Consider the following 19,664-nt stretch of genomic DNA (forward strand, 5'->3'; position numbering starts at 1 on the left):
ATCTGAGGCTGAAATTAGACAATTTATTGGCTTTTAAATCATGATCGTGACTATCAATGGCATTGCAGTTTATCCACAAGGCATACATTTGTCCTCATGTGAATCAGTGTCTTTTTTAATTTTTTTATTAGATTGCATTGTATATTTGGGAGGAAGGAAACGGTCCAAAGCTGACGCCAGTTCCAGAGTTTTGCACAGAACCAAGAGACGACTGTACCACAACGTTTACGACCTACCTCCCCAACTGTGTATGTACAACTCTTGATTTCTTAACTTGGTGCCTTTATACTGGGGTAAACATCGTGTTTAAGTTATTCTGTCTTTGTATGAGTATAGATGAGCATGCATTTGTGCGTCTGAGCGTGTGTGCGCCACAATTATGGCTTCAATAGCACCTGCTGGTAAGAGATTTTTTTTCAGAATCACAAGTTAAATGTTCAGTCAGCTGACAAGTTGACATGACAGTGGGCACTCAAGGCACATCTGAGTCGTTGGTAGAAAATATGGATTCTTGAGAAGCAAGGTTTGTATTAACAAAGTTAAGTAGACGTTTTACTTGGAGCACGTTCGAAGCACATATTCCTTTTGTTTTTTATAACAAGATGGTGAAGAACATGATCTCATTCATGATGTAACCAAATACAATGTCAGCTGGAAACTCCTGTTTGTTTACTGCATTCAGTTTTGCTGTCTTTGGACAAAGATTTTAAAATTATGCATATTCCTAATGATGTAATTTATTTTGCAGCAGTGTCAGGAGAGTGAATATAGGTGAAACCAAACAGCTTATTTTATTCCACAGCATTATCCTGATGAACTGTATCCTTTGACAATAACTGGATGACCTTGCTGATATACCTAAAATTGTTTTACTTTTTTTTTTGCTCCATGGCTAAATTGTTTGTTTGTAATCCAGGCAGAAATTGTTTCCCTTCTGCTCTTCTCTAGGGGGATCCAGTGTTGAAGAAAGATGTTTTCGTTGCCGTGAAAACTTGCCAGAAATTCCACTCGGAGCGAGGTGTGTGTGTGTGTTTTCACAGATCTTGAAGGACAAATCATTCATTAAAAAGATTAATATTCAGTAGTGGTGGAAGAAGCTGTTAGGGTTGTTTATTTACGCTAAAGTGTCAACGCATTTATTATGATTAAATGTCTTTTATTTGTGTTCTTACCGAAGTAAATGTTCAGAAGTTTTTTTCAGAGAAATGCACTTAAAAATTTTACTTACTCTGCAGAAAAATGGCCCCATTTTTTTTTTTTTTACTATATTTTGCTATTAAAATGTAGATACAGATGCATCAGTCTGCAAGTAGGGGCTTGCTTTTGTTTATACCTCAATTAGCCTCAAGAAGCTTGTGCTGTCAAAACAGTTCTGACCCACTGGGCCTAAACACATGGACTGTGGAGGTGTCCTGTTTTGTCTACACGACTTTGGCAGCAGATCCTTTGGGTCCTGTCAAAGTAACGCCCACACAAAGTCCAAAGTTTTCCAGAGGGACCTTTGATTGAAACAGTTTAACCACTGTTATTCATTTTGTTAGTGTTTTAAATGGTGTAGCTGCTCAGTGTATTGCAGCTAATTGTTCCAGTGTCCAAAAGGGCTGACAACCTCAGTGTCATTAGTTATCACTGCTCTTTACTTTGTTCTTTTTTATTTCTTTATTTGATAGGGACAGTGTGCATTAATGAACGTCTATTTAGACATCAGTGGAAGAAAATATGCCGGATTATAGCAACAATGCTAATTTACGTCCGCAGTCCCTAGGCAGGTAAAAAGAAGAAATAAGAAAAAAAAAACAATGATACATAGGACAATAAGTCCTACAATAAGACGATACTTTGCTAACAGGCAGGTTGTTATTCAGTCCTAATTTAAACCACTTGAGTAAATTCACACCCTTGTCTAAATTTTCTGCTTAAATTGCGGCAATTTGTGTAATTATCCCACACCGATGCCTGTTTTCAGGGTCAAATTGAGCCAGTGGGCTATTTTACAACCATTAACAAAATTAAAAAGTCGAGAGAACAATTTATGGTGAATTTTTTTCTGTGATTTGGCTGTTACTTTAAATTTAAGTCGCAGCATGTCACAGTACACTGTTGTACCCTCGATTTATTTGCAGATATGTTTCGGAATTAATTAATTTCCCTCTTGTCATGGATCAAAGTATTTTTGGTTTGATTCTGCTGTAATTGGGGGTTTTAATTTTGTAGCTTTAGTGTAGATTCTGCTCTTATCCTGATCAGAATGCAGTGAGAAGAGCATGTACTGTCTAATTCTTTCCCCCATTATTTAGAAGCATTAGACATCCTGCATTATTTGATTACACAGCCCTTTCAATTAGCAACTTGGAGAGATTTAATTACAGGCTTTGGCCGCCATCAAGCTGTGATCCACTTAGCTGAGATGTGTGTGCGTTTTGGGCTCCAGAGAAAATGTTGTTAGCGGATCAAATTTCTCTCCTTAACTCGGTGTCCTTTTCCTTCTCTGCCCTTTGTCATCGCAGTGCCAGTGGTGAAGGCAACCTGGGAGAGAGACGCTGGGCTTTTAGAGTATTACAGCGACGTCTCTGATGCCTCCATACCGACTATCAGCCTGGGAGTTCCCAACACTGAGAGAGGTGAGCTTATCAGCAGCAAGGCTTACTTGTACTGCACGACATGTTGAAAATCAGAAGGAGCTGGGGGAGAAAGTTTCTGAATAAAATCTTCATCAACTTACTGACATGACTGTAGGGAGGGCAGTGTTGCTGAGTCAGTCCACTGCTTTTGTCCAGACATGAATGCAATAGATCATTATTACAGTTTCCTCGAGCCCCTGAGGTCAACATTTTTTGCTTGCCAGTGAAATGTCATAACAGCCATTGCATTTCACTCTTGTGGGTATATACGTCAGCCTCATGTGTTTATGCTTTGCGCTGCTCATTAGTGCAATTAATGTCTAATTAGCCAAATGCAAACGAAGATGACGGTGCACATTTTACAGACGCCCTCATTAATTGTTGTTTATGCATTGTGAACCTCCAGGATTAGACCCCTCTTCTTCATCTTTTTTACAATTTTTGTCTTTATGTTGTTCGACTGAAGGACATTGCGGGAAGACTTTTGCCATCTTGAGGCGTTTCCTGAGCCGAAATTTGCCGAAAGATGATTGGCTGCTCATTGTTGATGACGATACTCTTATCAGGTAAATAGGAAAATCCTTTTTGCATGCACAGTCATGTTGATAAACATAGTGAAATAATCCTTGAACTGACACCAAAACATGAATATGATAAAAAATAAACCCTATTATTTAATATAATGTAGCCCTAAAAGTAACTTTAATTATGAATATATTATAAATGAAGGCTTTATTATCTATTTCTTCATTCCAACCTGTGTCTATAGAATATGAAATTTAAAAAAAGTGTTTTTTTTTAATTAGCCTCTGCTGGATTTTTTTCTCTTCTGTTCCAAGATACTTTTATTCTACAAGTGATGTTTGGAAAAATACCATCCTATTGGATATTAATCTAGACTTTTAATCAACATGTTTTTGTCAATTTAAATTTGTTTGTCTATCCCAAAAATGCGCCACATGTTTGAGATTGTTTGGCAAACTCATTGATTCAATAACAAATATACATCAGAACTACCTATGTGGCATTAGATGCTGAAGCAATAAAGATTTATGCAACTTTCTTTGCTTCTCAAGCCATCTTAATTATGTTTTTATGCTTTTTATTCCTTCTGTTTCCTGTGAGGTTTCCACAAAAAAGTATAAACAACATGTATTGCTGTTCCTGCTCTGGCAGGTACATTGTAAGATCAAAACCGACATCTTTTCTAACTAATATGTCCAACTGTATAAAGTTTTGAAATGAATTTAATGTAATTTCCTCTCCTCCTCGCAGTGCCTCAGGAACTTTTGAAAGTCATTTTTGGATGTGTCACATCTGTTTTTATGGCGTTGTTATTAAAAAAGTTCTGTACACAGGTTGTTCTCACTTGCTGGATAATTATAATTTTGTTCAGGTTTGTGAAGTATGATTAGAGAGATTTCAGTCTGTACACAAACGCACACACAGTCTAGAGAAGAGCTCAATCAGGCGAAATGTATGAGAGGAGACATCAGGTGTTTAAAACCTCATCTAAAAATCCTCTATATGGATGTGCCCTGACCTTGTTTTTGTGTTTATGCTGTATGAAGGCACAGATCTCGCTTTCTGTCTGTCTGCTGATTGTAGTTTACCTCGACTGCGGCGGCTCCTGCGCTGCTATGACCCGACAGAAGCTGTGATCCTCGGGGAGAGATACGGCTACGGCTTGGTCCACAAAGGCTACAGCTACACCACAGGAGGAGCTGGGTGAGGCTGCAGGGTGAAGGGAACGCGGCTGGTTTGTTGATGTTAATGTGAGCTGAGACCGAAGCAGAACTTTTCCAACCTACTCCACTAATGCAGCTTTGACCATTTGACTGAGCCGTGTATGTTTATCCATCCCAAACAGCCCATGAACCACCTGCACAGATGTTAGTTGTACTTGTGGCAAGAGACACAACAAACATTTCAGTGGAGCATTTGTGTTCAGCTTCACTGCAAACAAGTGTCTGAAGAAGAAGAAGCTTCAAAAGTGTCAGAGAGGACGAGTTCAGGATCCGGAAGAGAGCGACAAGCAAGCAGCATGACAGACATGGAAGCTTTCTGTAAACTTTCAAGCATTATTAACAGAGCAATACTATCCAAAATGACCACTAGCACACTAATGAAAAGGCTTGAATGTTTGCAATTAAAACCATAATAAGTTTCTATTTTTTTTTAAATACATTTTGGATTAGTGTTTCTAAAGAGAAGTTGATTTTTTTTTCTTAATGGGTCAACTGGGACCAAAGACTTTTGAGATATGTCTGCTTTGACTTAAGCCTGAAGCTGTGCTCATTGCTGCTTGAAGATTGAATCTAGATTTGGGATCATTGCTCTGGTGATGTGGAATTTCCTTAATCCTCCTGTTGTCCTCATTTACGGGCACCAAAAAATGTTGTTTCCTTGTCCGAAAAAAGTCCAAAAATTTAGCAAAAAATTCCACAAAATTCTGAAAATTTGCAAAACCTTCAGGAAGAAAATTCCAATAATTCCTTCAAAGTTTCCCTCAAAAGTTGTATTTAAAAAAAAATGGCAAGAAAGTTCTTGTAAATATTTTCAAAAAATGAGTAAAAATCTTCCCAAAAAAAATTCCTAAAAATATCTAAAGTGATTACATATATATCAGTAAAAGTTCTAATATTTTCTTTAAGAACATTCACAAAAAATCTTGATTTTAATGTGAATGTTCTTAAAGAAACATTTTTAACATTTCTTTTTTTTTCCACCAAAAAATGTTCAAAGATTTCCCAAAAATGTTGAAAATGTGGACATCAGAAATTTCACTGTGAATTTTTTTTTCTCCACATTTTCAAACTTTAAAGCGGGTCAGTTTTGACCCGCAGGACGACACGATGGTTAATGTTCAGGTTTAAGCTTTTCAGTCAGTTATTGTACATAAAGTTCTGTGTGTTAGGGGGAGAGAAAGGTCAGGACGTGAAGAACGCAATCTCCCTTTGTTCAGAGGTGTGTTTGGCATTTTATGAGCCTGATCAGGTTGCGGTAGGAGGTAGGAGACGTCTTGTTGTGTCCAAGAAAGCCGTGAGTGGTCATTTTGTAGTAAACATCTGCAGACATTTAGGTGTGAGTTTTGGGCTAGCTGTTTTCTGAAATTGTTTCTTACCAAATTTACAGCTGTGGGAAAGGCTCTCTGGATTCTCTGTGTGTTGCTCTGGAATGTTCTGCTGCTTTATTTTCCTCTCGCATACTGAACGCTCTATATGTGTGTTTAGGATGGTTCTCAGTAGGACGGCTGTGTCCAGGCTGCTCTCCTCTGGTTGCAGCTGCTACAGTGACGATGCTCCTGATGACATGGTGATCGGCAGGTGCTTCACATCCCTCGGGGTTCCTATCACACACAGTCCACTGTTTCACCAGGTACACAACAACAACACACACACACACACAAGCAAGTTCATATTCTTAACATGTTAGCGGTGGACTCCCTTAACTTAAATACTGATATATATACTCATAAAGAACAAGGTTAGACGGCATGTTGCTCACCACAAAATGGGATAAAGTTCTATGAAGAGGCGAAAGGACTGCACAACATGGTGCGCATTATAGAAAAATCCAATTTTCTTCTTACGGTTTATACACTTCCTGTTAAACAAATTCCAAATAATTGCATAACCTACAGAGAATCTGTTGGTGAGTGCACACAGCATCAGCTGTTCATGTAGAAATGTGAAATACAAGGCATGATTTTCATATCAATATTAAAGAGGGATGCGTTCCAACGTGCGTTTGTAAACTGAACATGTCACAATCAAAATCCAAATGTTGATTTAACCTTTAAAAGTGATCCCTGTGTATCAAGTTTCTGTATTTAGAAGTTTTTATTTTATTTTTTTAATGAGAATGATCTATTTTTGCCTTTCAACGGTTTAGATGTAACTCTACTCCTAGAAAGTAGAAATCTATCAAGTTGCTGCCTGAACACACCAGCTCACCTATGATTAATGTAGTTTGGTCATATACAGTGGTGCCTCGCCATATCGCAGTTCGCCTTCCGTGGTCTCACTGTATCGTGGCTTTTTATATTGTATGTATTTAGTTTTGTATATTTTTATATATTTATTATTTTAATTATTTTGTGGCAAAAGCATTTTCTAGCCTAAAAAAGTGAAAACAATGTAAAAAACATTATAAATAAAACATATTAAAAGAATATTAAATGGGAAAAAAATGCATAGCGCAGAGTGCTGGGTGCTGATTGGCTCAGTGACCGTAGCATCAGTGTCCTCTGTTTCCTTTATATAGCAGCGTTCAGCGTCTGGCCTTCTCCATTTCACATCAACGTCTGATCGCTGCATATAGTGTTGATCTGCGGTGGTTTGTAAGGTTCAGAAGAGTGTGGGGAGGGTTTATAAAATCATAATTTATATATATATATATATATATATATAAATAATATGATAAACATAAGGTCACTACTTCGTGGATTTTCGCCTGTCGTGGGGCATTCTGGAACCTAACCCCACCTTAGACGAGGGACCACTGTATGCACCGTACACAGTCACAACAGAATATTGAAGTTTGAGCCCAGAGCAATAGACACAGTGGCTGAAGACCAGTTCTGAAGAAGAAGAAAGACTCGGAAAGCCCCATCCGATTATAGTGGAAGTCTAAATCCTTGCTTTTGTCATCAGAATACTGTAAGTTCAAGGTGGAATGATGCTCAGCTGTGGCACTGACTGCCTATTTCACTTATAACGTGACTTCTACCTTATAAAAAACACCATAAGGACATTTTTAAAAAGTGGAAAATAGAAGCTGATTTCCACTTGAAGGGGTTTCTTTAACTTTCTGTCACCCAGGCTTTTAAAATGTTTTACTGATGGGGATTCAGAAGGGACTTTTTGGTCGAAGCAAGCCATCTGTCACCCTGTTCACATGGCTCAATAACAGTACGAAGAAAGGCTCAATAAAACCTAAAGTGCCCCAAGTGTTGATGGGAGCCAAATAGAAGACACTAGCCTTTATCAGACGATACCTTGCGTAATGCTCCGGTCATGCTTGTCTTCCTCGGTTGGTTTGAAATCACAATCACAACAGAATATAGACGTGTGAGCCCAGAACAATAGACACGGTGACTCCAGTAATCCAGTAAATCATCATGTAGACACACAATAAAGCTGCCCACACAGAGACAAACCACTTGTTCTTGACATTGTAGGCCCGACCAGATGACTACCCTGAGACTCTGATCTCCCTGCAGCAGGCCATCTCCTTCCACAAGCACTGGAACATAAACCCCGTGGCCGTCTACAGAGAGCGGCTGCAAGACACACAGCCACGAGACGAACTGTAGAAACACTGCGGGTATGTTGTTGACGAGCAGAATCCAAATTTGCACAGAATAACGGCATCCACTGCTGTCATCACTGTAGCACCCCAGAATTTCAGGGAAGTTTTCTACACTGATTTGGATAAATAAAATACGACTATGTGTTACAAGAACAGGTCACAGTAAATTAAGTATGTCACTCTACAGTAACCTTTAGCCTCATTTTATTCATGCTTTCAGTTTAATGACCTGTCGTTGAGTCGGAGCTCAAAAAATCTCCAAACAGCGCACTTGCCAAGTGGGTTTTCATGTTTTTCTGCCTCCGTTAGATGTGAAACTGACCCTACAACTGTTTTAGTCATGGACATGTTGTTTATTTTAACAAGTATTTCGTCGTAAATCAAAGTATTTCGATAAAATGGAATTTTCAACTGATGAGCAATGAGAGATTAAGGAATCTCATGATGACCAGTCATTATTCTGGTCAGCATTGTCCAACAACTGTCCAGATATTTTAGTCTTGATCAAATTATTTGATTGTCCATTTCTGGACTCACCAAAAACTGTACAGACTTTCATTTAATCACTGCTTAAAGCTGCACTGTTTGCTGCTTAGATTGCCAGAGTCCGCCTCTGTCACTACCTCACAGATTTCTAGTTTAACAAAACCATGAGCCAAGATGTTTAATTTATCCAGAAATGTATTTGTGCTAATGGCAAGTTGTCCACGACCTGGATAATTAAGAGTCATATGAAGAAGATTAAACATGTGAATGATCGGTGCAGAGACACGGAGCATTAGATGTTATTTATTTAGGCAGGTAAGGACATGAGAGGGGCAAACAAAACAATACAAAATGAAGCAACAGATAAAACGATACTCTTAACAATGCAATTATTGCAAAAAATGCAGCTAAAAGACAGATAATACAGGAGCCCTGAATGTACAATAGCTTTGATTTCTGATCCTTCAATTTAAGGTTTTAACTGACATCTACCAAACAAGTAAAAATACCAGCACCAACATGTTCCGATTGTTTTTCTACATTGTGTAGTGAGTGCATGTCTTTCTTGTGGAGATAAGATTGATGCTCGTCTCATATCTGTATGATAAATAAAAGCTAAAGATGTTGACTGTCATCTTACTGTAGCACAGAAAGAAAAGAAATAAGAGCTGTTAATAAGTACACAATCAGAAGTCTAAGATCCAATTGGCTCTTTACTTCATATTGAACATAGTGACATCTACAGGGTATTAAAAAGCATTAATAGCCATTAAGTTGATTTTGTTAAAAATACAGCCATGGCCATAAGTTTGGACCAACCAAAATGAAATATATTTCATTTTGGTTGATGGCTGTGACTGGTATTTATATTGTAAGTGACAATTTTGTGGTATTTTCTAAGATTCACAAGCGTCATGGTACTTGTGTCCAAACTTATGGCCATGGCTGTAAGGCCTTAAATGGCATTAAAAATAATTAAATTTGATTCTCAGTGGCATTAAAAATTCTTTATGTAGTTTTCAAGAAAAATATTTGATAATAGTAATATAATAATATGTACCGGTAATTATAGACTGCGATTTGTCAGATATGTACATTTGCGTAAACATGCTGAAGCTTTGTGATAATTGTTCTGGCCGATCGGGTACAATTACCAAAAACAGTGTGTTTGGAAAGTGGCCAGCAGGCTGGACCAGGTGGATAGCTGGGAAATGGGGAAATGCAAATTCCAGCAAAAAAATGGTTGAAAACATGGAATTCAGAGAATGACTGGTCAGGGGTGGTTTCCAGATTCAGAAATAGTGAAATGAAGGGACAGTTTCCATATAAAAATCATCTTTCAAAAAAACAAACCCATGTAATTTGTTGAGTTCACGGTCATGGCATTAAAATTTTTACAGTATATCATTTAAATGCCATTATAAAAGATTAAATTTGAGTGGCTGATTTCTGCAGAAACCCCGATCTAACTCAACAACCTTCCATCCACCGCCTCCTCTTCCTCTGTAGGGATACTGAGTTAATCCCAAGCCAGCCAAGAGAGATCAGCATCCATAAATATATATATATTTTTGTAAGACTTTATTGTCCCTGTGGGGAAATTCTTGTCCACAGCAGCATTCCACTTGGTTTACATTGACAGGACAGTACAAAAACACTATTCAACGTGTAAGTGTCCTTTTCACTCTGGCCAGATCGCCTTTTGTTAAGGGTTGCTATAACAGATGGGATCAGGCTTCTCAGTGTTCTGTATCTATGTCCTGAGGGAAGGGGGGTGAGGTGTGTGTTCAGCGGGTGTGTTATGTCCTGTTGTCTTATGTTTGTGATTTGGGTAATGTAACTGAATTCATCTTGAAAAGTTGTGCACACATATTTTGATGAGTTTTCTTTTTCCTTGTTTACCACATGCTATTTTGTGAATGAGTCTCTAATGGAAGAACATTTTAGCATAATTTTATTTGTGTAAATGTGAGTCAGCCGTGTGTGTGTGTGTGTGTGTGTGTGTGTGTGTGTGTGTGTGTGTGTGTGTGTGTGTGTGTGTGTGTGTGTGTGTGTGTGTGCGTTTGAGTAATTAGGGCCACAGCTGAATTAAAACACTGTTCAGCAGCTGTTTTTGTGAAAAACACTTATTTTCCTGAATTAAAGAAGACTTTCATGTAAAATTCAGATATTTCTTTGATAAAACGAGCCTTTTATTGTGTTTTTTTCCTCTCTTTTTGCCTCTTAACGGAGTGACAAGTTTGTGAAGGGGGTGAAAATTGTATGTTGTTGTACGACACACAAAGTAAACAGAATTATGCTGCGGATTTAGCCAAGATTCACTCAACAAATAGACTTGATCTCAATAAACTGTCATAGTTAAAGTTGAAATATATTAGAGATGCACCTTGGTAGTGGTGGCTGGCTGACTCATGTGATCCCATTTGTCTGTGAATCATACCTTCAAAAAGAGAAAAATACTTTTTTTTTTTTTTTTAGTTTTAATAAAGATTTAAGATGTATAAAAAAGAGGCTTATGGAGCAGCACATTGGTGATTTCACTCCCTGGTGCTTCTGCTTGTCTTTCTCTCTCCTTCAGTCTGTGTGTCTTTCATTTCTTCTGGTTTGTTATCTTCTTTGAGACCAGAATCCCTGAAGAAGGATCTTACTAGCATGTCACCATGACATGAGTTACTATAGCAACAAGAGTATTGATAACCCATGGTGACAGTTTCTCCTGTGATGCCGGTTGGTTGCTGTTGTAATACATTTTCAGTGTGAAACAATGAGTGTATTAGTGATGCATTATTCACCAAATCAGGGAATAATTACTTGAATTCTCATTAAATTGATGCGATTAGCACTCATAAATATGCTTCTGTTCAGATGAAAGTCTGCAAACAATACACTGGGAAAGAAAGAATTAGGTGTTCTTGTTCTCAGTCTTCTCTCATTTGTTCTCTCAAAATGTTTAATTTTCATTTTTTCAGGATTCATCTGAGGGGATGTCACACAGCTCCGCAACTATCATTGCATTCCTCTTTTTTTGTGCAAATGCAGCATTGCAAACTTCACAAAAATGGTTCACCGCGTTCCCGCCTTTCCCGTCTTTCATTCACACGCATCATTAAATCTGTAAGATGTCTCAAACTCGTGCGCGTTCGGTCTCACTGATGCACACAAAGCATCTCCAGCTCTGCGGTTCACTAACAAACAAAGCAGTCAGGAAGCCCACGTTGCTCTCAGTCCAAGTCAGCTTTAAATATGCAGCAGCAGCAGCAGCATCGCTCAGGTTCCTCTGGTGCTCCCCTGTTTTTTCCAGTTTCCATCAATGAACGGTAAATCAGTTTGACTGCGCTTCGAGCATTTTAGAAATCAGTCAGGGTTTAGTCATGGCTCTGTGGATCTTTCATTCAGCATTCTGTTTGTTCTTTATACTTCTGTCACTCCTGGCCTGTTTTAGTGAGTTTGGAACTAAGATTTTAAAGCTATAAACCAGCAAATTTTAAATTGGGAATAATCATTAATCAAGGCTGCATGCAGGAGTGGCTAAAACCCAACATGCTGAAGTCATAATCTTTCTTCCAGCAAATGTGTGGAGCCAGCAATAACTGATTAATTGGTAATTTGATGCAACATTTAATCACTGACATGTATTCAGAAAGCTTATACTGCAGCTGTTGAGCCTCTCCCCTTCTCTGCAGTAAACTGTTAGGTAAAAATGTCCTTTTTCAACATGGATATTTCCACAAAATATACTTCTGTATTAAAGGAAAGATTAAAGCCGCATACATAGCTGTGTGTCACAAGTAGAGCTGAATGAAACCCCCATAGACCTCAGCCATACTTCAGCTTTAGTGCAGAGTGTGTGCGATTGTGAAGCCTTGACATGGTATAAAAAGGATTGTAAATTAGTAAAATTGCTGCTCTTTGTGGTGTTTATACATTTTAGCAAACTACTAAAAGCCAGAAAAGTCATGAATATCTATAAATCCTATGTCAGGTGTGTCAAACTCATTTTAGTTCAGGAGCCACATTCAGCCCAGTTTGATCTCCAGTGGGCCGAAACAGTAAAATCACAGCAAAATAACCTATAAATAATGACAACTCCAATTTTTTCCTTTGTTTTAGTGCAAAAAAAAGTCCACATTTAAGGAATTATCTTTTTACAAAACATGAACAACTTGAAATTTCCTCAGAAAAATAATTTTGATTTCAGCATTATGCCTCAGTTTATTATTTACACATTATAATTTACAGATCACAGAGTGTCTACAATGGAACAGAACCTTTAGTCACAGGTATCTGTAACTGAACGTATGATCAAAATGACAAAAGTCAGACAAGAAACAAGACAAAATATTACAAAAATGAGACGCGAGAAAAACGAGAAACAAAAGAGACAAACGACACGAAACAAAACAAAGAGACAAAAAAATTGAAAAAAAATTATGCTCTGTAATTTTTAGACCTCGAGGGCCGGATTGGACCCTCTGGCGGGCTGGTTTTGGCAATCATGTTTGAAACCCCTGATGGATGTGGATTTTAGACTAGAAATTCAAACAATTACACAAATGGACCAAAAACAAACTTCCCAGAGGATTCTTTGCTGCACCATTGATGCTTGATTTGGGTGTGTCACCAGTTTTGCTCTGAACTACGTATGGGTAAATCCTTCAAGAGGGTCTACGGATACATAATAGTGTTGGAAAATTGGCATCAGATCCCTTATGCACTTGAGGATTTGAGAGTGAGGAGGCTCTAAGCTTAGACAATTAGCGGTGACGTGCCTCGAAGTCCGGTAGCGTGGAGATTGAAGTTAGGCCTCAGTAAATACAAATGTTCTCATCTTGCCGGGCAGGACAAGCCACTGGGTGTGTAAGCTTGATCAATTTTTTTGCAACAGTGGGTTGTCTGCTGCATGAACATCTTTAAACACAACTTTTAAAGGACAAACCAAAGCTTTTATTGAATAAGTCAGTAGCAGGTCCACTTCCTGTGCTCTGCTGTATCTGCAATGTCTGATGTGCTGAAGCAGAAAATGTCTGACAGCAGCTTTGTCGGGTCTTCCTCAGGAGAAACATTTCAGACCAGCTGGTTTGGACGATCAGAGGCTCTGTTTACCAGAGGAGTTAAGCAGATGAAGTTTGGTTTTATTTCCCAGGTTTTGTTTCTCTGTTTTCGACTTTTCTCCACTTTCTACCTGACTAAACCCCATTGAAAACTATCATAAAACTCCTAAACTCATAAAACTGTTTGCTAAATTTTACAAAGTGAAGAAAATAAGTAAATCAGAATGCCATGTGTTTCAGTTACATATATTTACTAAGTGACACCAGGCTGCTAATTGATGCTGTCCTCTGATACTCTCAAAGCACAGTGGAAATGCAATGTTAGGATTCTTGCTCTCTGGTTTGGGGACCTCAGGATCGCATCTCTGTTTTTGCAGATGATATGGTTCTGTTGGCTTCTTCAGACTGTGACCTTCAGCATGCACTGGAGCGGTTTGCAGCCGAGTGTGAAGCAGCAGGGATTAGACTGCTCCCTCTGGGTTGGGGGTGATTTGCTTATCTCGGGATCTTGTTCATAAGTGATGAGAAAATGGAGCAAGAGATGGATAGGCAGTTGTACCAACCCGCCATGAAGAGGGAACTGTGCCGCAATGCAAAGCTCTCAATATAGTCATCTACCTACATTCCAACCCTCCGCTAGAGTCATGAGTTCTGAGTCATGACTGAAAGTGCAATATCGCGGATACAAGCGGCCGACATGAGCTTCCTCCATGGGGTTGCTGGGCTCAGCTTTAGAGATAGGATGAGAAGCTCAGACATCCAGAGGATCCAGACGGAGCTCAGAGTAGAGCCACTGCTCCTTTGCATCAAAAAGAACCAGTTGAGGTGGTTTGGACATCTAATTTGGATGCCTTCAGGCAGACATCCTTTGGAGATTTTTCGATCACATCCGCCTGGGAGGAGATGCCGGGGCAGACCCAGAACTCGCTGGAGGATATATATCTCTGGCCTGGGAAGTCCTCGGGAAGAGCTGGAAAGTGTTGCTGGGAGGAGGGACGTATGGAACAGCCTGCTTCACCTGCAGACTCCACAACCCGGCCCTGAATCAGTGGAAGACGATGGATAGATGGATGGATGGATGGATGGATTCTTGCCACACACGTTTTATCTTATTTTATTTCCTCTGATGCACTCAGGATTATCGTGTATATAGAATGTAAACTTTTACCTTTTACTTGCTTCCTTTCAGCAGCTTTTGTTAATGTAGTGGAGCAGGATGCATTTTGTTTTGTGTTGCTGAATGGGAAGTGCAACAACATCTATTCTCCACTGTTTTACTCTGAAAGACCTCCAGAATGAAGTTGAAGGATTGGTCAGTTTAATGTTAGACAACATGTTCATGTTGAGATATTGACGATCTGACTTTTAGTAACTTCTGAATTTGTAACAGGCTACACTCACTGTTGTTGTCTGGTGTTTCTTCCACATTGTGTGTGTCACTTCATACCATATTTGAATTGAAATAAAACTGCAAAGTATCTCCATGTGTAAGGTCAAGTGTTTGTATTCTGTGCTATTTTTTCCTCTCCTTTCTCGTCAGGGAGTTGTGTGTCATCATCACAGCCGAAGACCGTCAGTGTCACTCGTCTGGCCTAGTTTGGGAATAGATGTGATCAGTGCTGATCAGCCCACACAAATGATTCATTAAGTGCTAAAGATGCGGCAAAAACAAATGAGGACATGTTGGCAACACGTACAGAACAATGTGAGAACAGTCTGATTACAAAATGTGTTTTTTTTAACACTGCTGCAAGCTTTGATGCATATCAGAGGAGCAATTAATCACTCTCAAAGTACACACAGATCTCCCCCCAGATTTTAACCCACTGAATGACTGATGATAATGAACCACTTGCTTCTATTCTCACTTTTAATGCCTGAAAGGCACAGCTGCCGAGTCATGTGTTTATCATATTATTTATCAAAAAATAAACCCGTTATTTTTCTGGCACTGTCAAAAGAAGGTACTTTTTTTGACTCATGATTTGAATCTCATTCAAGAAATGTATTATGTTCACCTCCCTGAAGACCGCCATATTTTTGATGTTGTGCAATTAAAAATGTATTTTTCCTCTCATGCTGGACGTTTTAATTTAAGGCATAAATCGATTATCTCAGTCAGGCGTTTCAAGTGGAGGGGAAAGCGGGACTGCAGCAACAACCTCAAGAAGCCTGGATGAAGAGAATGTTTTTGTTTACAATTTATTTTCTAAGTAATTACTGTCATAATTAAAACTCTAAACTGGCTGAATAAATAGGATGAGCTTGTATAAAATTAACTCTCAGAGGTCCCTCTCACTCATTACAAAAGGCTCAGATTGTTTTAGTTCACCCCACACAAAGAAGGTATCAGAAAATCAAGCTGAGTAGCTGCTGGAGCACTAATGTGCAGAGTGATCATGTTTCCCCAAGAAAGAGGATTTAGAGGTCAGGAAGGCTAGAAAAGGAAAAAGAACTGCTGCTAGTGAAGTTATTTTGAAAGTCAAGCAAGTACAAGTAGAACAATGAAGAATGATGTTGAGTTGTTTTATTGAAGACATTCAGTTAGGAATCTTGCTTGAACCATATTTGCACTCTATGACATGAATTATTCAGTGTCATAAATGAATTTTCATCATAGCTACAATATACAATATACAATATATTCCATTAAATCTTTCAACATTGCCTGAAACAGCTTAACATTATGAAGCTTCTGCCCCTGAGTTTCAGTTACAGCCACAGAAAGAACATCGGCAGCAAATCCCTCATCATTTAGTCTTGCACAGCCGGGCGTCTGCTGCACCTCAATATGATTCTGCTGTAGAGAGAAAAACATGTTTTGGTGTGTTTGTATTTCTTTAAACCAATCACAGTTGATTTGGGAGCAGCCAAGCGAAGGATGCAGCAATGCTGCTCCTTTATACAGGCAGTATTTTTGAGCAATATTTAGCCCCTTTTATATGTTTGATATCAACAGATAAATTGCATTGTCCAGATTTAGTGCTTAATATGGTCTTCAGATACTGACGTTGGCACCAGATGGTCCACCATGACTGAGTGGATTTAAAGAGGGTTAGAGCTGAGAGCTTTGGTTGGACTTTACTTTTGGACTTTACTTCCAGACGTCTTCTGTTATTCTGCTTGTAACTTTATTTAAAGTTAAAGTGTCTGCAGTGGGTCCTTTTTTGACTCCTCCTAACATGTACACACAGTTTTGGTTTTCTTCCTTTCTTTCTTCCCATTCCGTCATCTGTTCCTTCCCGGATTTACAGCCCTTTTTGTAGGTGAAGCTTGCTTTTGTTTTCATATCCTGTTTCTTCTGTCATGTTCTTGAGTCCTCAGAGCATCATTCTGATACGCCAAGAAAAAGAAGACGTAACTGGATAGTATTGCATGCTTTGCCCTGAATTAAATTAGGTGTTTTTTTACTTTTTCACAGCACAAAGTCACACAAGTCCACCTTGAAAATGTATTTTTCAGCTACTAACTGGTTGAAGTTTTCAACTCAGATGTTAGCTGAATTTCTTGGCGTTATTCTTGAGCTGCGGCCATCTGCACGTCTTTCTACTTTTTTGGGGGGGATTTTTCCATTTAGTTTTTGCATTTTTTCTGATTTGGACTGAGACTAGATCACTAATAAAAACATACCTTTTCTGTGTGGCTCACTACTCTGAAACACTCTCCTAAAACTGGGTGAAGATGCATAAAAGAGTCAGCAATTCAACCTCATAGTTTCATTTTAAATTTGGTGTGTAGGAAGATAAAACTAGAACTAGTCGTTATTGTCTGTGATTTCTAGGCTGGTTGCATTTTGTCACTTTGACTAAAATTCACTTCTTTTTTTATGTTTGCAAAATCCTGTGTAAAACCCACACCTAAAACGCATTATGGAAATCATCAGGAACAAGTAACTGAAGCAGAAGACACAAAATTATAGGAATCCGCTGAGCCACACAGACTATCAGCAGCATCAGGAGAGCATCAAAAAAAGTGAACGCTTCTTTTTATGTGATGAAACCAATGACCTCAATTCACTCGGTCAGTGTATTTCATTAAAACAACAGACAAAGCTGTTGTTTATATCCAGCATATTCTATAAAGCCAAATTCTGTCAGATCAGCTTGTTCAAAAAAAGCTGCTGTCCAGTCTTTTCTGTTGTTTCAGTGATAACAACTGATACAGAGAAGACAAAGCAGTGATGTACGTGTTGATGTCTGCTAAGTAAACACGGGACTCAGCGGTCAGTCAGTGTTGTGCATCACATCTGAAATACTTCAGCATCGTTCATCCATCTGCTGTTTTGGATGCTACCCTGAAAACCAGGTGCTCCAAACGACTTTCTTGGCACTTTATGTTTTTGTGGACACACAGATTAACGCGAAGAAAGCATTCAGCTATGTCTCCGAGACAGAGATGACAGTAGCATGCTAATGTCAGACAGCAGAGCAGTTCAGTCCAGAAGATAAACTATGAGGCAGACGAGAAAGACAACAGAGCAAACTTAGACTCATCTGCCGCTTCGTTGGGTACTCCTGCTTAGCTGCTGGTTAATGCAAATATCTAATCAGCCAATCACATGGCAGCAGCTCAATGCATTGAGGCAGGCAGACACGGTCAAGACAGCTAACTGAAGGTCAAACCGAGCATCAGAATGGGTATTTTTATGCACAACCATCTCTAGGGTTTATAGGAAACGGTCTGAAAATGAGAAAATATCCAGTGAGCTGCAGTTATCTGTGAAAAAATGCCTTGTTGATGCCAGAGGTCAGAGGAGAATGGGCAGACCAGTCCAAGATGATAGATAGCTGACAGTAACTCAAAGAATCACTGCTTACAACCAGGGTCTAGAAATCTATGAGTTTTCCTGTTATTTATGACCATTTTCTAAACAAACATGTCTATTGTGCTTGAGGAACTTTAATTCTACTTAACAAAACTCCTACATATTAAACCCATTCAGAGCTTTGCTGCTCATTTGCTACTCTGCTCGAACAATGTTGTCCTTGAACTACTGCTCATTTAGCATTTCAGTGACCACAGTTGCCTTGAAAAGACTTTTTAGAAAAATAATTCATTTCAGTCTGCAGTTGCCTCTCAGCTACTTATTATATCAAACAAAAAAACGAGGGTTATTTAACTGTTGACAAGAATCTTTGCTTCTCTGAACCACACTGAGTATTTACTGTTTGTGGCTTGTGTTATTCTGTGTTTGTGTCCTTGGCATTCTGCTTGCTGACACTGTTGGCTGTTTTACTGCTGCGTTACACATTTTGTTAGCCTGTTTGGACAATGTCAAGCTGTCAGCCTGCTGCTAATTTCTGCCCTCAGGCTGCTATCGTTATCATTTTGGAATATTTGCATTAGTCATTGCATTGAGCTTTTTGGTTGTTCTCGGGCATCGTGAAGGATTTATAGCGGGGATTTGCAAAGTGGTGAATTGTGGATGCACATGTTTGAGTATTCATTTATCAGTTTCATGGCTTCAACCTGCTTTGTGGCATATTTCCTTGCAGGTTATTGTCATTTTTTGTGGCGTTCCAGTGTTAAAACAGGACCGCTTTGCAAACAGATCATTCACTTCATGATTTCCCAGTAATACTGACTTTATATGCAACACAATGTGGCTTTGGTCATAGAAAATCAACGTCTGTGTTCACATTTTCTCCTTAATTAATTCATGTTCACCAAGAACTCTACACAGAAGCATTGAAATATCATAGAAGTACCAAAGACCGAAGTGGTTTGAAGCAGAAAAGGGAGAAATTTCATCTCCTCATTTTGTGGACTTACAGAACACTAAGCAGGCAGCGTATTGAATTTTGTTGTTGCCTGAATGCCACTGCTAAATTGCGGTAGCCACTTGAATAACCCTATTTTTGTACAAATTGGGCATCTTATAGCTAAGAAAGTGCTGCTATTACAGCTTTTGCTCTGCTGAGAAGAATATCCTCAACATTTTAAAAGTTGTCTGCAGGGATTTTCTCTAATTCAGTGAAGAGCATTAATGAGGTCGGACAGTGAAACTGGACGGAGTCAGACTCAGTGTTCCACATTATTCCAGCAGAGATGGATGGGGCTGAGGTCAGGACTCTGTAGATGTCAGTAAAGTTCTTCTACACCAAACTAAAACCATTTATCTATGGAGCTGCCTCGGCATGCTGAAACTTTAGTCTAAAATATATATCATACATATATACTACATGCTGAAGTT

General features: G+C 38.8%; 1 protein-coding gene across 2 annotated transcripts in view; it reads left to right on the plus strand.

Annotated features, from left to right (window-relative positions):
- Positions 1 to 10,586, plus strand: part of b3glctb (beta 3-glucosyltransferase b) — a 28,149-nt gene extending 17,563 nt beyond the window's left edge. For both annotated transcript variants that reach the window (XM_022197059.2, XM_022197060.2), the window contains 7 exons: positions 132 to 248; positions 949 to 1,018; positions 2,508 to 2,621; positions 3,088 to 3,187; positions 4,230 to 4,349; positions 5,855 to 5,999; positions 7,804 to 10,586. In XM_022197059.2, coding sequence (XP_022052751.2) covers positions 132 to 248; positions 949 to 1,018; positions 2,508 to 2,621; positions 3,088 to 3,187; positions 4,230 to 4,349; positions 5,855 to 5,999; positions 7,804 to 7,938 — 801 coding nt within the window. In that variant the 3' untranslated portion in view covers positions 7,939 to 10,586. The remainder of the gene's footprint in view (positions 1 to 131; positions 249 to 948; positions 1,019 to 2,507; positions 2,622 to 3,087; positions 3,188 to 4,229; positions 4,350 to 5,854; positions 6,000 to 7,803) is intronic.
- Positions 10,587 to 19,664: the final 9,078 nt, after the last annotated feature.

This window comes from Acanthochromis polyacanthus, chromosome 17 (genome assembly GCF_021347895.1).
Source record: "Acanthochromis polyacanthus isolate Apoly-LR-REF ecotype Palm Island chromosome 17, KAUST_Apoly_ChrSc, whole genome shotgun sequence".
NCBI classification, from domain to species: Eukaryota; Metazoa; Chordata; class Actinopteri; family Pomacentridae; genus Acanthochromis; species Acanthochromis polyacanthus.